This window comes from Bombyx mori, chromosome 6 (genome assembly GCF_030269925.1).
Source record: "Bombyx mori chromosome 6, ASM3026992v2".
NCBI lineage: Eukaryota > Metazoa > Arthropoda > Insecta > Lepidoptera > Bombycidae > Bombyx > Bombyx mori.
In genome coordinates, this window is record NC_085112.1 from 3837209 (window position 1) to 3862845 (window position 25637).

General features: G+C 35.0%; 1 protein-coding gene across 7 annotated transcripts; it reads left to right on the plus strand.

Moving 5' to 3' along the window:
• The first annotated feature begins 1840 nt into the window (after positions 1 to 1840).
• LOC101736630 (AN1-type zinc finger protein 6) lies at positions 1841 to 25125 on the plus strand. 7 transcript variants are annotated; one of them, XM_004930487.5, is made up of 7 exons: positions 1841 to 1953; positions 2874 to 2961; positions 4560 to 4697; positions 17664 to 18008; positions 18454 to 18597; positions 22137 to 22266; positions 23903 to 25125. In XM_004930487.5, the coding sequence occupies exons 4-7, from the start codon at positions 17910 to 17912 to the stop codon at positions 24049 to 24051; spliced, it is 522 nt and encodes a 173-aa protein (XP_004930544.1). In that variant the 5' UTR covers positions 1841 to 1953; positions 2874 to 2961; positions 4560 to 4697; positions 17664 to 17909; the 3' UTR covers positions 24052 to 25125. The 7 variants fall into 7 exon arrangements, with proteins under 7 accessions (XP_004930544.1, XP_004930543.1, XP_012549659.1 ...); XM_012694205.2 differs by having other exon boundaries at positions 1862 to 2031; XM_062668968.1 differs by having other exon boundaries at positions 1868 to 2553.
• Positions 25126 to 25637: the final 512 nt, after the last annotated feature.

The following is a 25637-nucleotide window of genomic DNA, read 5'->3' on the forward strand; positions in this document are numbered from 1 at the left end:
ATCGGTTTTTTTTTTGGTACAATTTTCCTTATCAGGAAAGGCAAGGAAATCTAAGCCCATACAGCCATGTCTGTTCTAAAACCATAGATAATACAAATTCTATTTAAGGGTTTTTCTGACCTGGTAACTAGGACCTTTATACCATATCTTATTTTAATTTATAAATATTCCTATTGTGTTAATTTAAAATAATAATATGGAGTGAAATGAAATGAAATGAAGAAGATTAACTTTAGACATTAATCAACTGGGATGAAATTAAATAAAATGATATGCGATGAAATATAATCTCAGGAAAATGGTGGTCATTTACTGAGACTTTTTCAGTTGACTTTTTGGAGGATCCCTAGAAGTTACGTCTAGTGTTTTCTTTTATTTTTTCACATTTGTGCACTTTCACAGATATTAAAGAGTTAATAAGCCACCGTTATTTTATTACATCTCTAAACCTGAAAAAACACTAAGTAGACAAATGACACAACTTCATTCCTCGCATTCCCGCCAAATAGTCAGTTAATACAAAAAAGCACCACAAATCACAGAAAATAAGGGTGACAGTTCACGGCAGGGATGCTGGATAGTATCTACTGACAAAATTGATTTAAAATAAGTTACTCGATAATAAAAAGAAAAGCATCATTATGAAAAGCATTTTATCAGAAAATTCTATTTAAGTTATGTTATATTCATGAGGTACTGATATAATCATAAGAACTGGTATTTTAGAATAGAGAGTTGAATGAACATTTTATTGGATAAGTCCATATTGGATATTGGTATATATAATTAAATACTTGTCAGTTTTTATTTAGGCCATGAAAATTAGTGAGCCAACTCATATACAACTACAAAACAATTAACACTTAATCTTTAAAAGATCAAATTTTCATCTAATTATTCACAAACGGGATAAAACATGACTTCAGTTCTCAAGACAAAGTTTTTATTAAATGTATTGTATAATTATGATTAATGAAAATGCGTTTATTTTTTGTTTTGCTGGGTAGAAAACACAGAAATAGCACTAAAAACTGATTTTTGCGAATTTTTTTGTGAATCTATTATTATTAAACCATTGATTCGAATTGATACAAAGATCGTTTTGTGTTGCAAAAATTTCCATCCCTACTAATGATTTTTACTGCCAGATGGTTTCGTTGATTTTCCCCTTTTTTATATTTTCCCACAAAATTTGACAGCAAAAAATGAAAAATGTTTTATGTATTAGATTAACAATAGAAATTACTTCTCCAGTACAACACCTACGTAATACATAAAAACACACATATGAAAAAGGTATAAGGGAAAAATATTCGGGGAGCTGAACGTGTAATTTCTTTCCAGTTCGACAACAAATTAAAACTCCACGCAGGAAAAAAAAATCTTTAGATTTTTTTATTACCTCTATAAACAAACGGGCAGTACACCTGATGTGCTGAGTGGTTACCATCACTCATTAACTTTAGTAATGCAAGAGATACAGCCATGCCACTCCCTACCTCTCATCTAGTGTTGTATATGTATTTTTTAATTACAGAAATAGTATCAACACTCAATCCCCTTACTTTCACCAATGTGTTGGGGCTGGTGCACATGGCATGTCGGAGCTGCTTAAATTAAAACCTCACCAACCTGTCACTCAATGACTTAGTAGTCTCAAATAAAACAGAACTCATCTGGATTGCTAGGTAGCAGTCGTTGATATCACGAAAATAGCTGTCTATCTGCCGTGTTTTCAGTTCTTCTAATTTTCAACGCGTTAAATCTAAACGCGTCCTTGACCACGGCAATAATCTGTACTATAAAATTTTCTACCAAATAGGAGATTCACCAAATTCTTGACAGTACAAAATGATCACGTGACATTAGTCTGGTTTTGCAAACGGTGAGTGTAGTGCCTTGTCATCAATTGTATAAGTTTTTGGATGATTTTCTTTCGAATTTTTATTCAAAGTGAGTAAATTTACGATTTTATAAATATTCTGAACGCATATGTCAATTTGTTGCACAGTTGTAAGGTGTTCGTGAAATGTGAGTTCCTAATGTGACGAAACTGTACCTTGTTCCGTGACTAGTGATATGACGCCATTTTCTTCGTGAATGCCAATTACAAAATTTTTGATGTATTTCATGGCTTTCATTACGTTTAACTCTGTTTCAAATGTACATAACATGTAGTACCTAACGTAAAATTTTCAACTAAATTTGTCATCGTAAAGTCGTTGACTTTATCAATTGCCACACGTATTTTTTGCATGGCACTCTACCTACAACGGCGTTCTTTTTTACTATTTTCTAAAGAAGTTCTTGTACATCATTTTTACCTATAGGAAATGGCGTCTCAGTAACGTTATCTAATGCCCTACCAATAACAAAGTCATTAGTTTCTAATATCAACTTCCTCTTTGTTACAAAAACTACTTATCAGCTAAAATGCACACGTATTCCTTAGGGTTTCTGCTGATATCTATAATTGTTAATAGTGCTTTTAGAATATAAACCAATAAAGTGAAACAATACCTAATTAGTTCACTTTTGGTTTATGTCAACACAGTAGGTATTTTGTTGATGTTATTCTAATGGCTTTGTGTTTAATTGTATTCTAGTGTGGAGTTGTTATAAGTAGTTAAGTCATGGGACTGATATATTAAACGTACTAAAATGTATTTTGGAATACAATAAAATTTAAAGGTTCAATAGATTTAAAACAAGACAGTAATTTTATGCCATGTGTTTTTCAAAAAAGGCTTATACAATTGTAGTTTTTTAATAAAAATGAATAGTGCTTATTATAATCTTAAAATTTATAACTTTATTGAAAACTAACTTTTGCTAATTTAATAAATAATTATAGATTATTTCATTACTTTCAGAACAAATAATCATTAAGAAAATTTAAGAATGATGTGGAACAATAAGCACTCACAATAACAATACATTAATTTTGTTTTACAGATAATGGTAAGTGTGTTATCGTTTGTGGTAGTTTTGTCATGATAAATTAGATAAGGAGAATGCAATGGTTATAAACTTATGATGAAACATTTAAAAATGAAAATTTTCTTCCTGTTCAACTTTTTTTTCAAGTTTTTGAAGTTCTAATGTTCATAGACTTTGTATACACATACATAAAAAACTAACAATTTTTTCTATGACATAATGTAGACATGATACATGATATGACTGTGTTTTAAATAATTATTTATTGAATGTAAAGTGTTAGAGAGATGAGACTTAGAGTCCAACAAAATTCTGTTTCAAGAAATTTTTGACCTTTTTATTGAAAAAAGTTTTCTTCAGTTTTCTGGCTGGTTATAAGTATTAAACTCTTAAGCACTTTTCAAGTTTATTCACCTAACTATTAGTTATCTGTTGCTTAGTTAGTTGCATAGAGATACCAAACAAATATATATAGTGTTAGTAGTCACCACAAATTGTTACTAAAATAGTTAACCTGAAACCTTAAATAACCTTATTTACAATGAAGTATGGATGTAAGGTGATTGAGAGTTTCCAGAATCGTAAATTAGTTTAGAATCTTAAATTTGACAACAACATGGCCAGTGCTATCCATATCGCCATGAATCCAAATACAAATAATTACGAAATTTGGGTAATTATTTGAATTTTTTGGTGTGTTGCATTTTGGAACATGTTTCATGTTATTTTCCAGTGAGTAATATAGTTTCCAGTGAGTATATAATGAGAAAATAAGTCTAATCATTCATATTTGTCTATCTCTCTGTCTCTCTGTGTGTGTGTGTGCATGTGTCTTTGTAGGTATGGATGAGCTTTCCAGTACAGAATTCAGCAGAAGTTCTTGACAAGCCCAAAACAAGCCTAGTAGGCTATAGAGAAATTATATTGGAATAATGCTCCCACTATTACAGTAATTAACTAACTACATATTTATTTTTGATTACTTTATAAGATCATGGTATTTGTTTGTTTTTATTGTATGGCCCTTATCAATGTTAGTTCAGTACTCAAAAATTTGATCATGACCACTCACACCTCATGATTTACATTGACTTTATGTATGCATTATTATATTATACTTTACTTACTATAATATTATGCATTTTCTGTTCTGTTATTGACATTTATCTATTTAAATAAAGTCTGATTTAGACCAAAATCTTTTAAACATATATAAATTACATCAATGAGTCATTCAATCAGTCTTTTAATACACAGAGTGAATAATACTATATAGTGTGCTAATATTTTACAAATGTCAAGTCTTAACTATTAAGAATAAAAATTAGTTGCATTTTTCATTTAACTAATTAAATTAATGTTAAATTACATGTCATTGTGTGAACATAATCACAAATTATATGTACTGTAATTTCATGAATTATAAAACGAAAACATGTTTGAGGTTCTACTGAAAAAGTACCTTATTCATAAAATTAAGTCCATTGTAAATTATCTATTAAAATAGGTTATAAAACCTAATTAAGATCACAATTCTTATATTATGAATTAAATTCACAAAGGATACGTAGTTGTTTATTCTATGATGCATTATTGAGCATAGTTTTGTATTGTAACAGGTTTTGTAACCATTCATTGTGATGCCGGTGGATGCTGACTACAACCGCACAGACGTGGTGTCGCTTGTTTGTGAGCTGAAGGGACTGCGCACTTGGAAAGACATTTGTTTGGTTCGAAACTCTCTTTTTCAACAACAGGTATGTCATAAAATAAATATACAAAAACTACATGTCAAAAGGTTTCTAGGAAAATGGATAAAATGGAAACTTTAAGCAATGGTGTAACAACTTAAACCTTAGTTTGATTGTAGAGCTTGATTCACTAATAATTTTGTTGACTAAAAAACTTATGACAATGAATGCATCCTTATTACAATGTTTAGTTCCACGACTGTGTGGGTTCTTTAATTTTCGAAATAAGAGAAATTACTAAAATTTTGGTCTGGAGAATGTATTCACAGCATAGTATAAAAAAAAGTCGCTTTCTCTGTATCTGTCTGTCCCTATGTATGCTTAAATGTTTAAAACTACGCAACGGATTTTGATGCGGTTTTTTTTAATAGATAGAGTGATTAAAGAGGAAGGTTTATATGTATAATAACATCCATTAAATTGTGGAGAAATCAATAATAAATTACAGTTTCCGAAGTGAGGCGAGGGCGGGTCGCTAGTTGTTTATATAGGAGTTTTAGAAGTCGTCGTGGCCTAAAGGATAAGACGTCCGATGCACTCGTGTTGAGCGATGCACCGGTGTTCGAATCCCAGACGGATATCAATTTTTGTAATGAATAGGTACTCAACAAATGTTCACGATTGACCGCCACGGTGAAGGAATAACATCGTGTATTAATATATAAAAATGAATTGCTGTCGTCAGTCTCGCTAAAACTCGAGAGCGGCTGGACCGATTTGGCTAATTTTGGTCTTAAATTATTTGTGGAAGTCCAGAGAAGGTTTAAAAGGTAGATAAATATGAAAATGCTCGGAATTAAATAAAAATAACAATTTTGTTATTACTTAGATGTGTCCCCCGTCAGATGAATTTCTTTTGTATGTTTTAAGTTTATTTTATACAAAAGTTTAGGTCATTTATTTATCAATTGAGGCACTACGAAGTCTGCCGGGTCAGCTAGTCGTGTAATAAAAATCAAAACAGCAAAATTATAATTTGCGTAATTACGGGTGGTAGGACCTCTTGTGAGTCCGCGCGGGTAGGTACCACCACCCTGACTATTTCTGCCGTGAAGCAGTAATGCGTTTCGGCTTGAAAGGTGGAGCAGCCGTTTTACTTGAGACCTTAGAACTTATATCTCAAAGGTGGGTGGCGCATTTACGTTGTAGATGTCTATGGTGTCCAGTAACTACTTAACACCAGGTGGGCTGTGAGCTCGTACACCCATCTAAGCAATAAAAAAAGGACAAGGCTGTCTAAGCTACTTAGTTTTGCGGGCTAATAAAATTTCCTTCAAACCCGGAGGGCTGCAAAAAAATATATTTTCAAAAACAAAATACACTCCGGGAATTCCTCCAATAATAGTAAAAGAGAGCTTCACTTTTAAATGATGTCATGGGAATCGAATGTTACAAGAATAAAGATAAATTGTACCAAATATCGAATTGTTAAGTCGTCGTGGCCTAACTGATAAGACGTCCGGTGTATTCGTGTTGAGCGATGCACCGGTGCTCGAATCGCAGGCGGGTACCAATTTTTCTAATGAAATACGTACTCGACAAAGGTTCACGATTGACTTCCACGGTGAAGGAATAACATCGTGTAATAAAAATCAAACCCGCAAAATTATAATTTGCGTAATTACTGGTGGTAGGACCTCTTGTGAGTCCGCGCAGGTAGGTACCACCGCCCTGCCTATTTCTGTCGTGAAGCAGTAATGCGTTTCGGTTTGAAGGGTGGGGCAGCCGTTGTAACTATACTTGAGACCTTAGAACGGTGGGTGGCGCGTTTACGTTGTGGATGTCTATGGGCTCCAGTAACCACTTAACACCAGGTGGGCTGTGAGCTCGTCCACCCATCTAAGCAATAAAAAAAAAAAAATATATATATATATTTTGACAAAGAATTCTATTATGGAAATTATTCTATAAGTAACTATTATTATATTTATATCCACAACTATTTTCTGATTAAAAACATGCGTCGCGGGCCGCGTGAAAACAAGCCGCGGGCCTATTAGTGAAAACCCTATAAAAATCGGTCGTGTTTTTGGATGGAAGAAGTAGCGGAGAAACAAACAGATAGCCACTTTTATATGCTACTTGGAGATTTATCTCAAGAGTATCGAATACGTTATTTACGAATAAGGTGGTCGCTTCAACGACATTTTTCATATTACATTTTTAATGTATTATACTACATCCCTTGGTTTTTTTTTCACTTTTTAAAGCAATAATAAGGCTTGTTCCATCCTTTAACTATTAAAGGATGTCGAAGGTTTCTATATTACATATCATCGCAGTATGTCTTCTGACACAGTATAATGGATGATTTTGTAACAGTGAAAAAGAATTTTAATGATGAAATAAAGAGTCTATAGACATGTTCAGTATTTATCTCGGTTTCATAGTTGATCATTGAACAGACTATGAAAGTAACTAAACATGCGATTGCCAAGTAAATTGAATCGCGCGCAGGTGCGCAGTCACAAAACATGTGACGAGAAACTGCGCACTTATTTCCGAAAACACGTGGTTATTTATGAATTCACAGTTTCTGGTCTGTAATCAGCATTTAGTGTGGTAAACAAAGTAATACTAAGAAAGTCATATTTATTGAGAATGTAAATATCGTAGAGTGAGTTTTCGAGAGTCGCGAGATGTGTCGCGGAGGCGGAGGCGGGCGCGTGCGGCCGTCTCAAAGGTCACCGCCCCGGCCCAGGACTAATTCGGGGGAGATCGACGACTTGCCTCGTCGCGGCTTTGTCTCCGTCCGCCAGCTCCCCAAATGACTTGCGACGTACAATCTCACAAACACGTCTTTGTTTGTCTTCAGTCTGTTCCCAATAAGTGGTTCTCCCGCCAATAAAATCCCAGTCATATGTTTTGACGACAATTTCGAAAAGTATACAAAGGCCTTTGTACCTTAACTCACTAGTTATTATCGTTTATTTAAGCACAAATACAGCTCCCGTATCGCCCACACGACGCTACGTATTGTAGTTAAAGGTTGATGCCCGTCGACACTTGAATATTGATGATTACTGTTATTTTCACTTTCAATAACCAGTACATTGCACTTTTGTTTTTAATTCCCAAAAAGTTGATCGCGTATATTTTCTTTTTATGTTTCGTTGTTTATAATGTAAAATCAATATGAATGTACCAAATGTCTACAAAGTATAAAAAGTCGCTGTCCGTTTTTGAAGACAGAGCTCCTCTTCTAAACTAGACAGACAACTGATTTCGATAGGATTTTCACTAATAGAAAGAGCAATAAACGAGAGGAAAGTTTGAATATATCTGAAGTAGTTGTGACTAACATTTTCATGTTCACAAATGACTTTCTCAATGAAGGAATAAAATCATGTAATCAAAATCAAACCTATAACAAATATAATTTGCATAATTACTAGTGGTGGAACGTCTTCTGAACCCGCACGGATAGGTATCACCACCATTTCTATTTCTGCTGTGAAGCAGTTAGTAATGGAATTCAGTTTAAATGGTCGGGCAGCCGTTCTACTGACTGAAAACCTGAGACTTAGAACTCATAAAATATATCAAGGTGGGCGGCTGCATTTACGTTTTTTATATCTATGATTTTCGGTAATCACTTAATAGTAGGAGGGCGGTGAGCTCGTCCACCCACGTAAGCACAAACAATAATCTTGTAAATATATTTGACAAAATGGTTGAACTATGATTCTCAGGCCGTAAGCAACTTCGTATGCTCACATCGCTAACGCTGGGCAAATCTTAAGAGAAAGTGTTCATCCACACGTGCGAAAAGATAGTTAATACATTTATTTAATAAGAAACATGTTTAACTTGAACAACACTGAGTAGTACATCATTCGTAAGTCACATTTCTGATCAAAGTCAGATGAATTAAGTAGAAACGAGAAGGGAACAATTCTTAAAACTTTGTGTGATATGATGATTCATATAACATAGCTGACGCATGCGTAATTTCTTTGAATTTGTATGTTATTTAGGTACATTCGGTACAGACCAACAAATGATTTAGATTTTTTTCTTGAATGTACAACGATATCTGGAGCAACAATTTTTTGGTAAATTAGTAATTATTTAGTAATTTGTGGTTAAAACAAAATGCTTTGTGTAACGAGATGGCGACCACTACGCACGAATATGTTTATCATCTAGCGACCCGTGTGTTGTTTGTATTGTTGAGTGCGTGAGTAGAATGGAATGACGCGAATAGTTAGTTGCAAGCCGCGAGCGTCGCTGCTCTAGAGGAGAGTGCTCATCGTTCAGTCAGTCCTCGCTAAAACGTCGAGCGCGTCGGAGCTCATTCAAACGAGGCCGATAGCAAATATTTGAGTGCCGTTTTCGTCACTAGTTGCGACTAATGTACCTTATCGAGTCAGATAATAGTGCGAATTAGTGCGCGTTTGTTTCCTCCATTTGTGGCAGTGATATAGTGTTGTTTCTTAGTTCGAGAACAGCGTAGATACTACGTGGCCATGGGCTTGTGTTACCACACAAAGGTTTGTATTTTACTGTGGTTTTCTGTGTAAAATACTTAGGTGCATTTGTAGTTCGAGATGTGTCCTCGCGAGACTATTAAAACCTAGACTAGACGAGGCTGTTTGAAGGCCGTCCGCGTCGACCTTGGTGTGACAAGGTTAACGGCCCCATGTGTAACTTTCATGTCATTTATTCAGTTATCTAGGCGAGGTTTAACACAGGGTTCATTAGTTAATTTAATTTTATTCCATTCGAGTTTATATATTTCATAAATAAAACAAAGACGATTACCAAGTACAGGAAATCAATTATTGCTAAAAAAAATGTTTTCGAAATAAATACAATATTGAACGTCAACTGTGTTGTGATTTCCGTGATTTTAATGTAGTTTAATTGTACAAAATCGATGCTATAAATGTCTATTAATTAAAGCGAAATAAAATACAATGGACCTAAATTTTTTTTAAAAGTTTAAATACACTTTAATTTCGCTGTTGAATATCAGTCAAGCCATGCTGTATGAAAAATATATTTTTTACTGCTTACTTATTACTTGATAATACTTTCGCAAAAGTCATGATTCATCTTATCATGATTAATCATATTTTAGATAAATATGTATACAGTTTTGTCATTAAATTTTTTATTTTTTCTTACTTTCAATTTCAGCATTTCAATGCAATCATGCTATCATGCTAGCGTAGAACACCTGTTCTTACTAGGCTTCCAAATAGTATTATTTTGAACTTGAATTGAACGACTGAGAGTGTTTCTATTGTGTGTTCTGCGTACGAAAGGGAGCGCAATAGTCACTAGGAGGTATGTGCGTGTTCGTGCCTGAGAATTTGTTTCGCACACACTGACACTACAGCTGTCCGTGCAAGATCAGCTGACGCCTTCGTCCGCCATCTCGTCTTGTTTCAATTTTCATCGCGTCACTTGTTGAACAAGAAAAATCTTCCTTCAAAGATCAAAATCTGCATTATTGCTTACATGCTTTGTATGCTTTGTTCTCGCTGTTAATTCTATTTGAGTGATCATTGAACCTCTCGAGAGCCGTTTCCTCATTGCGAAACCACGCGGAAGGAAGCTAAACCCTGGCTATTCTATTTTTGGTACGTGACGTTTCCGCCTAGACAAACACGTTTGTTCAAGCGTAGATTTTATTGCGATAAAAAATGTTTTTATAACTTGCCAGGAATAAATTCTTTGACCCCGTTTTGTGTTTTCATCATAGAGTATCAGATGTTTAATCATTTTCTTTAGTGACGTTAACTTACGACTGACTTTAATACCATACTATAATATCTTTGGTTTATAATAAGTAGATAGGTACAAAGATTTCGGTGGATTTTAAAAAACTGCACGAGCTTTTCTCGTACAGTTACTGTTACCGTTGATCGAGTCGTCTGACCAGTATTTTGTCTCTACCAGACTCAAATCGAGCACTGTACTTTGTACTCTGCTTTGTGAGATAAACGGAACTTTTACTTCGCTACATAAACATTCAAGCTCACACTGAAATGTCGTTACTCAATACATACGTATTACTCTAAATATGAGCACAGCCCTTTCCTGTCCTCTTGATGTTGCTTACAACCATTAGCGACGGTAATCACTCACCATCAGGTGGGCTGTTTTCTCGTCTGTTTACATAGAAATAATGAAACATTCTTTGTCAGTATTGAAATTTTTTTTAAAGTGAAAATAGTCGTGCTAAGTACTAAATCTATGAATATTTGATAACAGCGTTTTTGTCTTCCGTTGTTGTAGTTTAATTTCTTCGATACATGCAAGACGATATCGGCTTATGAAGAACATAAGGAAATAAAGTTGTTTTTAATTATTACACCGTTTATTTAGTACACTAGTTAAATAAACGTAATACTACTTAAACTAGAATTTCAATGTGTTTGTAAAAGTTATGAGTAATACAATCCAAAGTAATGAAAATTAAATATTTCTGTATTAATTTGTATATAAATGTAAATTTTTAAAGCAGGAGTATAGAATCTCGGTGGGAGGTATCTTTCGATTTATTACTCATGCTCGTTAATTAATATTGAGGGTTTTTGATGTGCAAATAACATTAAACGATGAGACATGTGGCCGGTTTTTGTGTAGCCCGAAGTAGTGTCAGTGCAGCATGAAGCGGGTCACGCTAGAATTGCGTACCGAACTACTCTGCAACTGGGTCAACAGGGCATGGCTTGTTCGCGAGCCGTCTGACGTCGTCGCCACGTATTCTTAACTGATAACATTGATATAGAAGCGAACACTTCTGATATTATATTGTTGTTTTTATGCTATTGAACAAAATCCCTGAATTAATTTTGGTATTACGTGTACGTTTTAATCATCGGAATAATTGTTTTGCAAGCTTTTAAAGGCACTGTTAATTTGGCAACAAGTTACCGATTGCCCGGTTGCCTTCGTCACTTAACACACTATAATTGTACATCATGTTTCCAATTCTTGTATATAGTCGGATTTTTTATTAGACGAAGTCAACTGACGTTTACTGTGTTGTCAGTTTTTGATGAAATATTAATAGTGTTGTGACAAAGTGAACGATTGAAAAAACTCCTGAATTAATGAAATTGCCTCGATTGTCTAGTGAACAGTTGGTGTGCCGAATTGCCGATATCGGGTACGGGGTTCGAATTTTAGGCGTGCTTTGTACATACCAACGAGTTTTCGACGAAATATTATGTTCCTATAGTATCTACCTGTACTGAATACCGAGTGTTTTAATTAAGAAAAACACTGCGAGGAAGCTTGTAAGACTGTCATATTTCCAATACATCATATAGTTGAAATTATAGATGTATAAAATATAACAATTATAGGTAGGTAATGAAAATAAAAAAGCTGATTGTAGTTACATACTATTAGCAACATATATTGGAGCACTTTAATACAATTTTATTGTAAAATATAAATAATACTCTTTTATAGTTTGAAATTAATGATTAACTCTTCACACTCATTGTTCATTTGTGATTGAACGAGAACTGAACGCATCACTATTACTTTAAATATAGCAACATTATTTCACAAAGTGACATTAGCTACTGTCAGCTAGCTTCGTCTAATTAAAAATCCGACTATAGGTAGGTTGTTAGTCGCCTTGGCACACTTATTTAGTATCAACATTGCCTGACTTGAAATTATTTTCCAGTGTTAACTGATGCATTTTAGCTTATACATATTTATATAGCTCGTTAGTAATATAATTTACGAAATATGTATAATATAGACTTATAGATTAGATTTTTATTGAGGCCATAGTCATTCAAGCTTACGGCTTAACTGATGGTAAATAGTCACCGTTGCTAAACGACATCAGTAATGCTAAGGGCACAGCCAAGCCGCTGTTTATTGCTCTACATTAGATACTGGTGTTATAATTAGATGCTGGTGGTAAATGACAAACAAAAATTATTAACAATAAAGCACGTGTGTAAAAGAAACAGAATTTCTTCTAGTGTTTGACTAAAAACCGAAATTCGATCATAATCATTGACCTCAATTTTTTAATTAATTTTATTCACTACGTTGTTACTTTTATACACATTATTAGTAGGGTTCTCCCACAGTTATGCCTTTTTTTCTTTATTATTATTTTAATGCAAATAAAACAAAATATTGCACTTTCTGTTACATACTACACTAACTAAACCATAGCCGTGGCTTATTAACAAACAAACAAAAAAAGGTTGACAAACTGAAAAAGACAACTTTTTGTTTTAGCCTATTAATATAAAAATTATAATAATTATGTGTTTATTAGTTATGTCAGGTTTGTAGCAAAATAATAATTAGACTTGAGAATAAGCTGTTAAAATTTAACTATGAATTTTATATCCACAATACTCGTAATAGATTTACCACCATGTATTCTGAAAAAAATCTTGAAGCTATAATCCATAAATTACATATTTGTAGGCGGTTTTGAGTGCTTTCAATTGATTATTTTCCTAAAAAGTTGTCTAAATCCTGAAAAATGGAGCAAGGTCTGGTTATGGTTTGGCGGTCGCAGCTTATAATTTTCCTGTCGGGCAGCATTTGTTCGACTTTTATCTTGATGAAGCAGCGGGTTATAAAGCAATCGGCCAGTCTCGGTTTTTGAATGACGAGTTTTTCGAGCACCATCGTTTTTATAATGTTGTTTAAGGGCCTTTTGTAATCGTCGATGCCGAAGAGTTGTGAATTAACCCTTGGGCAAAACCTGCTGAATTTCTTGCCGGATCTCAGTGGTTCGCGATTCCAATCCGGTGGTAGATTCTGCGAAACACTGCTCTTGCTAAGGCCAGTGTTAGCACACACGTTAGGTTATTAGTCACAGTGTAGATGGAATAGCCCCTCAACCTTCCAGCGAATAGGTAATAAAAAATCTATACTATATTATTATATAAATACTACACTATATATAATACAATATATAAATTTATACTTTATTTACGTCTAAAATTAAATAAATAAATAAATATTTACTAACAATCACGCCACATTAACTGGTCCCGTGATAAGTTCGTAAAGAACTTGTGTTACAGGTACCAGATAACGGAAATAAATGTAAGATTTTTATTATACACATACATATATTTAATATACATCCATAACCCTGGAAAAGACATTTATATTTATCATACAAATATCTTCCCTTGGCGGGATTCGAACCCGCGACCCCCTTGTGTAGTGACCATGTCACTTACCACTACACCAGACGGCCGTTACTTTTGGGAAATCAATAAATCCACAAGACGAGTCGACCGGACTCCATTCCCGCATAGTTCTAAAAGCATGCACCCCTGAATTGACACCCATGCTAACGCGTCAGTATCACCTTTCGTACAGCACCAAAAGGGTTCCGTTTTCCTGGCCGCCTCTGTCCACCTTATCCCCAAAAATCGGTCAGATCCCTTAGAGTTACAGACCTATCGCGATAACTTCCTTGCTTTCCATGGTGATGGAGCGAATCATAAACATCCAGCTCCTTAATTATCTTGACGATCACCAGCTGATCAGTGCGCTTTACAAAGCACAAGTTTGGCCTCATGTGGAGTACTGCTACCTCCTCTGGGCCGTAGCTCCCAAGTACCAGCTCCTTAAATTAACACATTGCAAATTCTGTGTTAAATTGAGGGCAAAAAGTAAAGGGTTATTGGACCTCAAACTATAATTATATCCCTTACAAGAAGGTTATTGCCAGGGCGAAGTCGGAGCACGTTGCTAGAATTGGCGAGCGACTGAAGAGCTATAGAATAATAAATATACAACTCCTGAAGTATCTTGAAGATCGCCAGCTGATTAGTGACCGACAGTACGGTTTCCGTCACGGTCGCTCAGCTGGCGATCTTCTTGTATACCTTTTTTACACCTTGCGTTACATTATTGGAGATTTAGTAAAGATCCCTAATTAAAAAAAAAGATTATAGCCTATGTCACTCGGGAATAGTGCAGCTTCCAAATAGTGCAAGAATTTTTAAAATCGGTTCAGTAGTTTCGGAGCCTATTCAATACAAACAAACAAACAAATCTTTCCTCTTTATAATATTAGTATAGATTACTTTGTATTTTTTTACACCTTGCGTTACATTATTGGAATTTTAGCAAGGATCCCTAATTAAAAAAAAAGATTATAGCCGCCTATGTCACTCGGGAATAGTGTAGCTTCCAAACAGTGAAAGAATTTTTAAAATCGGTTCAGTAGTTTCAGAGCCTATTCAATACAAACAAACAAATCTTTCCTCTTTATAATATTAGTATAGATAACATGGGAACTAGAGACCGATTATGCAAGTTAATCTCTGGTATGTATATAGTTATATTATTGTATATACACCCCTATTTTTTAATTAGTACAAAAAATTTTACTGGGATCTAAGTATCTTTAACTAATCATATTTGTGTAGTTAAAAAATAAAAAACACTAAGTCTCAAAACTGTCCACAAAAATACGTAATAACTGGTAAATGCTAAATAATTATAAAAAAAATCAATCAATGACCGATAGTAGGTACGTGCGGCGGGGTTTGGGTACCTACGGGGTGCTGCTCCATTGATAAATTCCGGGAAACTCAAGTCGAAGCCCACCAACCACCCCTTGTCCCTCTGCGCCCGCGCCGCGCCCCGACGCAACAACGACAAAAAACAGTGCTAAATTGTTATCGGAAGTGTGCGCATGCTTTTTTTTCGTTGCAACAGTTGTTTGTTTAACAGTTTTTTCCTGACGCGATGGCTTATCAGTTTACATCACGGGAGTATGTAGCTATGCTTCGTGCGTACTTTTTGAGTGGAGAAAACGCGAGTGCAGCTGTACGTATGTACAGGGAAGACAACCAAACGCTCGACAGCCAAATGTGCGAACCGTGGTAAATGCTTACCAGCGTTTACTAGATCACGGTTCATTCCACGCACGGTCACCTACGTACGTCAAGAACGAGGAAGACCGGCGTTGTCACAAAATCTAGCGTATTTTGAAGAGGATCCCCGGCGGACTACAAATGACGCTGATCGACGGTTTAACATCAGCCAGTCCTGTGCTTGGAAGATTATTAATAAGGCTGGATTAAATCCATATCACTACAGGAAATCTCAAGAATTAACGCGCATGGACTTCTTTTTGTGGAGTGAAATTAAGAGACGTGTGCACAGAAGCGAGCGAATTAGGCTCGAATGATTAAAACACCGCATATTGGACGCTATTCACGAAGTGAAAAGACAGAGAAGCGTACTTTTCTCGTTAAAAACAATTTAATGAAACGAGCCCGTCTGTGTATTAACAATAGTGGCGGACATTTCGAAGGACAATTGAAATACTTGTAAGTTTAGTAAATAATACCTATGTAAATAATTATTGTAAATAGCACCTGATTCTAACTTCATAAATATGCCAAAATTTCTCTTTTCTTTTAGTACGGAATACCTTATTTTATTGTAATATTTGTTTATTGTTTTCTAATCACATACGTATTTAATTAATTGTAAAAAGGTAATTTTGCCGGTCATAAGCCCGGATGAATATGAAGGAGAGGTTAGAATTTAGAAAATTAAATAAAGTAGGTAACTACATCACATGTTCTTTTGTTTCATTTTATTGTCTAAGGCCATCTACGTCACAAGTGCGACAGTACGAATGCGAATGAGTAGGATGGAATACCATCAATGAAGTTCAATGAACTAATGAATGGATTGTAAAGTAATATGTCCATGATTTCAGTGAGATTTTTTACAATAAACAAATGATAATAACTTTGCTATTTAAAGGTAGTATGAGATTTTTCCGTCACATATATGATAATAATGTCTTCCCTAATATCTCCTTAAAATTTTTGTACTAGTTATAAAATAATGGTGTATATAACGCTTTAATATATAAAAAACCTAGGCCAAGAGCAAACAAACATTTTCGTCATACGAGGGTTTATGCGAATTAGGAATCTAACCCATAAAATACCAGAATCAGTCTTAAGATAAGCATGACATGACTTGTTAAAACTAAAATGATGTGTCAACTATTTTTATTGTCTTCATATTATTTACAATATGCGAGCATAAAGTGTTCGAGTGATTTCTGATTTCTTAATTGTAATATTCGAAGAACGCAGACCGTATCACATGCGTGATGAGAGTGCATTAAAATAATAAAGGAGATATGCGCTTGCGTTGGTCGGCGCTTTGCACCCCTGCGTGCTGCCCGGTCAATGACTCCCCCAAGTGCTAGTGTGAACGACCTTTGTACCACCATATTAGTTTTAATTGCAGGCACATAGTGCGGGAAATCGGATTCACAAAAAAAAATTGCTAATATTTCTGCAGGAAAGCAGTCCGTCGTTCTAGTTTGAAGGGTTTCTGGGATTTCTGTTAGTTAGTGATTGCTCTACTGATTGAGATTTCGATGTCACGATGTCGAAGCTAGTTTTAGATATGAAATAAATCAGTTGTGAAGTTGTTACCACGCATCATTCTTTAAAGCAACCAGTCAACGTTAATTCTTTATTTATTAAAATTTTACGATTGATTTTAAGTCGTGATATGATTTTCGTAGATTCTTAGCCTGGATCCAGTCTTAAATTTTTCTTTTTGTTATTTAATATTAAATTACCTCTATGGTCTTTTGAGTTATTGCCAATGAATGAAGGGTGTTCAAATTATATCATAGTACTTTATACTGTATGCACTTTTTTGTTAGTAAAATAAAATTCCATCTGCAGAGTGCACCAGTGAGGAGTACGACCTTGTGGCGGGGCGCGGGCCTACCGACGCCTTTGGTGCTTTGTTTCGCGGTCGCGTTCCACTTTGTGTTAGCTCTCTCTTGTTACGCAAACCTGACGTTATGCATATTATATCCAATCTACGAACTAAGTTATACTGATTTCGATTTTTACAAAATTGCTGTTCAATCAATTCACTGAATCATTGTGTCACCGTAGCGCGAGGTCGAATGTTTTATAAATTATGAAAGTAAAAAGAATAACTTTCGTTTTGTTTCAGTGTGTCCTTCAAAGGTCCTGACACAGAAGTAGCGATCGTATACTACCAACAAGGAAAACTGCTGTGCCGAACATAAGCCAGACGTAACTTGGCCTACATTTGAAAGTAAATTAGTGCGCATCGTGATCACCGCGGAGTACTGGAAAACTAAACGTGTGCAATATTAAAGTACTTTTAGTGCAATCAGACGTTAGACATTAGTGAAGTGTTTGAAACTTGTTGTTAAAGTGAAATTATAGTGGAACAATGGAGCGTGAATCAAATCCTATGGAAGCGCTTTGCCGATCGGGCTGCGGTTTCTACGGCAATCCCTCCACAGACGGACTTTGCTCAGTTTGCTTTAAGGTAAATATTGTAGTGCAATGTCTTCATAAGCTACTTTTCATGTTTCTTAGAATGTTATTTTCTTTTTTTTCATTAGATTCAAGCAGCACAAAAGCTTGTGTCCTTGAAACTTTTTGCTTTACTGTGATGACGATTAAGATTTTGTCTGACCATTCTAGACAACAGGTGATAGTTTTAAGGTGATAGTTTAGATTTCGATATGCCAAAAAGTTTATTTTTATGAGGCGTGATTACAAAAAAATGTGCTTTTTATATCAAAAGGGAAATTTTATATCAAATTATTGTTAGATACATATTATTATTATTATATAAATAGTAAATATATTGTGTAAATAGTTAATTCGTTCATATTATTGTTAAAAGAAATTGTTTATTTCACATCTTAAACGTTTTTGTATTCTGCAACATTTTCGGCTATTAATATAAATGATCTCTTTAATTCCAGGAAGCGTTAAAGAAGAAACAACAGCCTCCCGCGACGACGCCGTCGGCTGTGTCTGCTCCCTTCGTAGCGTCCGCACCCACGCCGCTGTCGGCCGCCGCGCCCACCGTGCCCAGCCTGCCCGCCTCGCCGCAGCCGCTTGCAGACGTGAGGCCGCACTTCTCTTGTATTCACACACGCACACACACACACACAAACGCGCGCGCGCCCACACACAAAAACACGCGCGCGCTCACACACAAACACACACGCGCGCGCGCACTCACACACACCGAACTCGGTGGCGCGCGAGACCCAACACTGTTACTGTCCAATTTGAGATATCTGGTCGAAGTTTCAGGCACGGGAATAATCCCAGACCAGACATAAACAGTTTGATAGTACCAACCCATGCGGGCTTTCACAAGCTCTATCTTCAATATTAAAGGGAAAGTTAGGCATTAAAAGAAAGTGATGATAATATTTGACATGATGAATGTTGGAGAAGTAAAAGCAATTTCTCAACATTGCTGAGACCACAATCCATTTCTTTTGATTAATAGACAATCAGACTAGTTTCTTTGCCTTCCATTGAAGATCATTGTCATACTCTAGTAGCTAGTGCCAAAGACTTGTACCACGGGACTTGGGTTCGATTCCCATCGAAGTGAAAAAATCCTGGCCTGGGTGTTTTGGCACCCACAACTCGGGAGAAAATTATAGATCGGGGGCTAATAAATCAGAACCATTATTTATGTATTAGAATAATTTGTGCTTTGCTTATAATAATATGAACAAGTAGCCCGTTACTTTGTCATGCGCCATTGAATTACAATCCTATCGAGTTATCCCGATTATCATGCAAATATTAATTGTACTTTTTTTAATAACTTTAAATGGCATTGTAAAAAAAATTTACTTATTGAAGTAATTTAGTTTTTATTAAATTATATAAAATCTGAAATGTAAATAGACAAAGATACAGAAGAGTTTTAGTAAAACGGAAAGGCAGTTCATTACCTTGATTGAAACTTATTAACATTGCAGTAATAAATTGCATATTTTGGGGTTGAACGGTTTGCAGGTAAGGCCAAATTTAGTTTCTGTTGATTCTTTACATTTATACTAAATATATTTATTAACATCTTATTAATTAAGCAATGTGTTTTAAGAAATTGATTAAAAAAAACTATAAAAATAAATTCCTGCTGGTTATACGGTGTTTACGACACAAGCCAACATTTTGTAGTGTGGTTATGGCTCCAGAATGAAAAACTTCCTCGCAATACGCGCTGTTATGGCGACATTACTAATAAACCACAATGAATAAAATTTATCAGATCTTTTGTTACAAGAGAGTCATAACGAATGTGGATGACTACAAGAGAAATTATGATACAGGTGATAACTTGGAATTTAGATCGAAAAAAAGATGATTTGATTGTCTGAATGATGACATTATGTGAAATTATGGTGTAACCAAGTAAATAATAAAAAAATGTCTAAAGAAGACAGAGTAACAGTTTATTGTGATACCTCGTGACGTCCGAAAAATTTCGTCTCTAACACCAGTGAGGTAATGACAAAAATAAACAGCAAACAATAAGTAGAAAAGGGAAGAAAACCTCTTCAATGATATACTAAAAAGGATTCTAACTGATGGCGATGATGTAAATATGAAACTTGTAATGTTTTGGAGTAAGCTTTCTATTTCATTCACTCAGAAACAACTATAAGAGTCACGTTGGTTTGACAATTATGCCTAAGTTATATTGCTTGAAGTAAGAAACTCTGTTTTGTATGCTCTCAAGAAATACTCTGCATTTTATGAAAACTGAGACAGGCGAAAATGCACTACACGTATTTATTTGTGGCGATTATTGACCTAAATACTAAATTTAATTACTACCGAATATATTTTTACTTACAATGGACGTTGTTCCTTTTCTGCCAATGTACCTTTTTTATCACTTAAAAATCATGCCTTTTTAATGAAATTTTCAATTCAAAGTAGCCATTGTTTTAAAATGATAACTTAGGCGTACATTGATAGTATTTTGACAGTACCCTAACCTTTCCTGAAATATCAATCGCAACAGTTTCATTACAATCCGATGGTTGGTATAGGAATGCATATATAGAACAAATATACAAATACATAAAGTCCAAATATATATTTTCAACCCCTAATACGCACACTTTTAGGGCTAAACATTTTAAAAAAAAGTATACATTTATTTCTAATCAGAAGCAAGCAAAAATAGCATATAAAATTGAAAAAATAGCGGAATTCAATACAATCATTTATATGTAATATAATTTACTGCTTTAGGAGGGAAGTTTCCCAATATATTTCTTCAGTAGATGCTAAAAACCTAAAAGGCATCAACAGCCCAAACTTCAAGTTTCGATCAATCAGGCGGAAAAACATATAAATAGAGAGAATAAGAAAAAAGGTTTCGAAAGTACATTCTTCTTGTTGCATTTCAAAATTACTGCGTCGTTTTGACAATTGTGTTTTGAAGTACAAACCTTTTTGACACATTTTAGACTTCTTTTCAGTTTTTTAAATAATTATATTACTAAAATATTGTAGTAATCAACACAAAAATGTAATGTAACATGTTTTATCTGTTAAACCCCAAACCAGTTGACGATGTTGTTGAACACGCGATGAGGGACACATCCGAGTCGTGATCGGTAACATGTAACAATTGTTCATTCGTTAGGTAAATCATTAAATAAATATAAAGGCGTTTCAAGGTACTTTTTTTTTCGATCAAGATGTTAAATCTGGTAAATTACCAAATAATAATATATCTATAATGGAAAATGACCCTAACAAAAAAGAATCGAGGGGAAGAAGGCTATTCAAAAAAGTAATTCGTCGCAAAAGTAAATCCAGCGATGACGGTAAAAATTCTAAACTAGAACGAAGAAACGAAGAAAGTGCATCAATTGAAAATAAAAGTGGCTCTGAAGATATCAATGACAGCTCTTCGCTCCGCAATGTAGATGGAACCAAAGGAGTAGATCCTCAGAAAATTAAATTAGATGACAAGTTGGAACTTTCACGAATCCGAACCGATTCCGTCCAAGAAGACGTGTTACGCATTCAAGATGATGAAGAAACCGAAGAGTACTCTTCAAAACATGTTCGACCCAATACGCAAACCGTTACTATAAAAGAATCTACAAACCAAATCCAAACAAGGAAAACAAGCTTGAAAAGGGTACGTGCCAGTGCCGAAAAAAACTAAGCATTATCTTAATCACGCTACTGAAATATGCCTTTTAACGCGTAACATTATTTCCATATTATATGGCTGGGAAATTCCCACTTCACCATAGACATTTATCCCTACTGATAACATTGTTCGTTTGAAATGTGAACTCAATTGTTTACGCACTGTACGAGGTATAGGTATGGAAAGTTCATATAGGTTTTTTATATAAAAACTACAGGTTTTTTATATAAAAACTACATTATATAAAATTTCTAGTTTACAAAACAAGTTATCAAACTAATGAAGTAGGTACGTTTTATTCCTCCCGTTTCTGCACAAAATCGAACGTCTCGATAAAAATAAGACGTGAACGAACTCTGCCAACAATAATAATTATAGCTAAAGTGAAATTATTGTTGTCAGAGGAATGAGTTCATCGACACGCACGCGTCGCTGACGCTGTTTCGTTGTTGTTTTCAGAAGTTAGAAGAGGAGAGCGCGGCCGGCACCAGCGCCGCCACGTCGGACAATGACGCCGATGACAAGGACACAAAGGATAAAAAGAAAAAGAACAGATGCGCTGTTTGCCGCAAGAAGGTTGGACTAACGGGTAATTGCATTTTATATTATGTTTTTTTTTTTCGATTAAATCGATTTTTGTCGCGAAGTAATCATGCGTTAGGTTTGGTTAGATTTTAAGGTTTTGGAGGATTGCAATAGGCGTAATTTCAATACAGCGACTAAACGAGGGAGCCACGGACGCTTCTATCCTTTCTAGATTTTGGAAAGTTTAACCTAATTTCCCTGCGTAAATAGATAGTATGAAATATTTGATGAGCCTGATCGATCGTGAACTATTTGAACTGATCTAAATAGTTAATCATAGATAATGACGCCTGGCACCAATTTAAAATAATTCAAGATTAATTGGTATCTAGTCGAATTGGGTCATATTTTCATTATCCGAGAACTCGCGTAGATATATTAGCGAATAATCGTATTGAAATTATATTTTATTTATAACAAAGATACAAGCCTTAGAATTCCATTACGATGATAACACTACGCTATTGTGTGCGAAATTAATTCATGCAATAGAATCAATGTAAAATCAATTTTATCCGATAGTGCTTGTGAGACATTGTCTATAAACAAATGGACTCATGCATATGAAATATTTTACGCTAAATAAAGACAAGATGTTTTTGATATTCTCTATAAATATGGAGAACAAAGATGTGCATAATGCTGCTGCAGATAGCAATTGATCCATTTCACTCATTTCAATTCTACTGTGTTGGTTTTGTACCTATCTGCGTATCTTATAATATTCATGTGACTAGACAATATATTTTCAACTTAAAAGCCATTACAATATTTTTCTTTTATGTGTTTATCTACCGATAACATGGAAAAAATTCTAACTTAAGCTGTTGTTTGTGCTGGATCATTTTTGAAATATCGAAAATCGCTACATAGGGCATATAAGGAACATTGCAACGAATTTTAAATCTTGATGTCAGGAGTTGTTCTGATTTAATTTTTTTACAAAAACTTGTTTCTTTTTTGAGATCAAAGTCGAGGCTGAAGTTTATAATTTTGTAATTTATTTGAAAATAATAAGATCATCTTTTTTTAGATCTCTGGATGGTGGGTGATTTTTAAATCAATTATATAGAGGAATTTTAAACTCAAAACATTATCGAAATGAAAACCTATAAAACATTGAAACAAACAGCTTAGTCTGTATATTATCTGTCATAGGCCAAGTAATACAGGGCGTTGTGCTGTTTTACTTAATTTAAAATAGTCCTCGTTTAGGAAAAGCAATAAAATGAATGGACAAGCTATCATGACTGACGTTCATAAATCGTCTTCTCGCATTAAAACTGTATAATCTCAAAACTTACTAATTTTGCAGGAGAGTGTTTTAAAGGTTTAACATATTGTAATATTTTTAATATTAATCATCTTTGTAACTTTTTTTTTTTTTTACCAGTTACATTATCTGTTTTTTAAAGTAAAATTAAGTATTAATTTTGTTAATAGTATGTCAAAATATAGGTAAACTAAAAAAAAAAAAACTAAAATTAAACTACGCTCTTTTGACAGTATTTATGAGAAAAATACTGGTGATACCAAATGATTCCCATATTAGCTCAATTTCGAATATTTTTGGAAATTGTACACTTTTAATGCAAAAAGACGTAATGTGGTTGAATGACTGGTAATTGTTTTGGGCGCAGGGTTCGAGTGTCGATGCGGCGGGTTGTTCTGCGCCGTGCACCGGTACAGCGACAAGCACGAGTGCTCGTTCGACTACCGAGAGCTCGGCGCGCAGGAGATCCGCCGCAACAACCCCGTCGTCGTCAGCCAGAAGATACACAAGATATGAGCCGCGTCCCGAGCCGCACCGCCGCATCCTCCACTCCTCAATAAATGTTCGATCGAGTCTGTGTTTCTCATTCGCGAGCCCGGTCGTGTAGCGCACGTGACCTGACGTCATCAGTCTACGACTTTCTAAAAGTCTGAAATGCAGACTCGATCCGTCGTCCGTTTAGATTTAATCAGTGGCGAGTTTACTTTAAATTGTTTAAATAAAAGCCGCAGACTAAGCGCGTTGCGGCCGCGAGTTCGGGATTTTATTTTACGAGGTCATCAGTAGAGTTGCGAATGTTGTCCGTTCACCTCCATTGTAAATATTAGTGGTAATTAATTATAGAGACGAATCCTATATATTGTAAAAAAAAAAAAACTTCAAAAAAAGCTATGACACGCTACGTTTTTGGAGGAGAGCATAGCGTGGTCGCGGGGTCGTGAGGATCGCGGGCCGGCGCCCTATTGACTCGTGTTTACTGTTGGCGAACACTCGACCGCGCCGGCCGCCCACCACACCGGATGGTTCAACTTTACGTCAACTTCTTATTATTAGTGCTGTAATTACGGTTTGGGAACTTGTCGCTTTATTATCGTAACATTTGGCGTGAGTGATATAGCGTGTAGCGAGATTGTTGTGTACCGGCGTGAGGAGAGCGCGCGAGCGACCCGCTCTGCTCGTGTGAAAATTTTAAGTAAGCATATGAATAGTTATACATATTATAAGTAGTCGACACTTTATATTATTACACCTTATATAAGTAGGAAAGAATTATTTAGCTTTTTTTTTCTTTTAATCACAATATTATTCAAAATTGTAAGTTGTATGTAATGTTGTTCATTTTAGTGGTGAAGTTGGAACCGACATAGTTATCGTATCGCTTCGGTCTCGTGCCCACGGTAGACTAACTGATTGGTTGAACTTAATTATTTAATGACTTTTGTTGTATATTTTGTTAGGTCATTGATTAATTTTGGTCTTCGCTTTCGAACATAATCAGATAATGTTAATGATGAATAATTTTTCTTCTATCTTGCTGTTTTAATTTAGTTATTCTTGTATTAAAGTCATTAAATTTTCAGGAACATATAACTTGTTTTATTGACTTCTTTTCTCTGTCGTTTCCTCATTGCTGAGGGTCGTGACCACCTTGGTCCAGTTTTTGCACCAGCTTCCTCCAATGCTGCCTGCATTCGGCCTGCTTATTGGCGCCCGGGACGCTGGTGTTTGTGGCCTCCTTGATAATGTCCGTCCACCTGGTTGGCAATCTTCCTCGACTTCTCTTTCCTTCCACGTGACCTACAACTATTAATTTTTCCAAGTTCTCGGGATTTTGTCGGGCCACGTGTCCGAAGTACTTGAGGAGACGCTGCATGCAGATTGTAGATAGACGGGTCTTGACGTTTAGCTCCTCGAGAATTGACACATTTGTTTTATTGACTATGCATTTATAAAATTGAATCAAACTGGATTTGGGTTTTAACGAATACAAATAGATATTTAAAAAAACGATTTAATTTCAAAACAAGATTCACATGTTGTTCATAAATATAACAGATCCGATAATAATATGTACTTTTAGGTTAGGAATATTGTGTTCTTTT

Bases quoted from the DNA above. Each gene is read 5' to 3' on its own strand.
- LOC101736630 (XM_004930485.5), top strand. From the start codon at position 21,255: ATGGAAAATGACCCTAACAAAAAAGAATCGAGGGGAAGAAGGCTATTC. The intron at 21,663-22,136 runs GTACGTGCCAGT...TGTTGTTTTCAG, and splicing joins GGAAAACAAGCTTGAAAAGG to AAGTTAGAAGAGGAGAGCGC. The intron at 22,267-23,902 runs GTAATTGCATTT...TTTTGGGCGCAG, and splicing joins CAAGAAGGTTGGACTAACGG to GGTTCGAGTGTCGATGCGGC.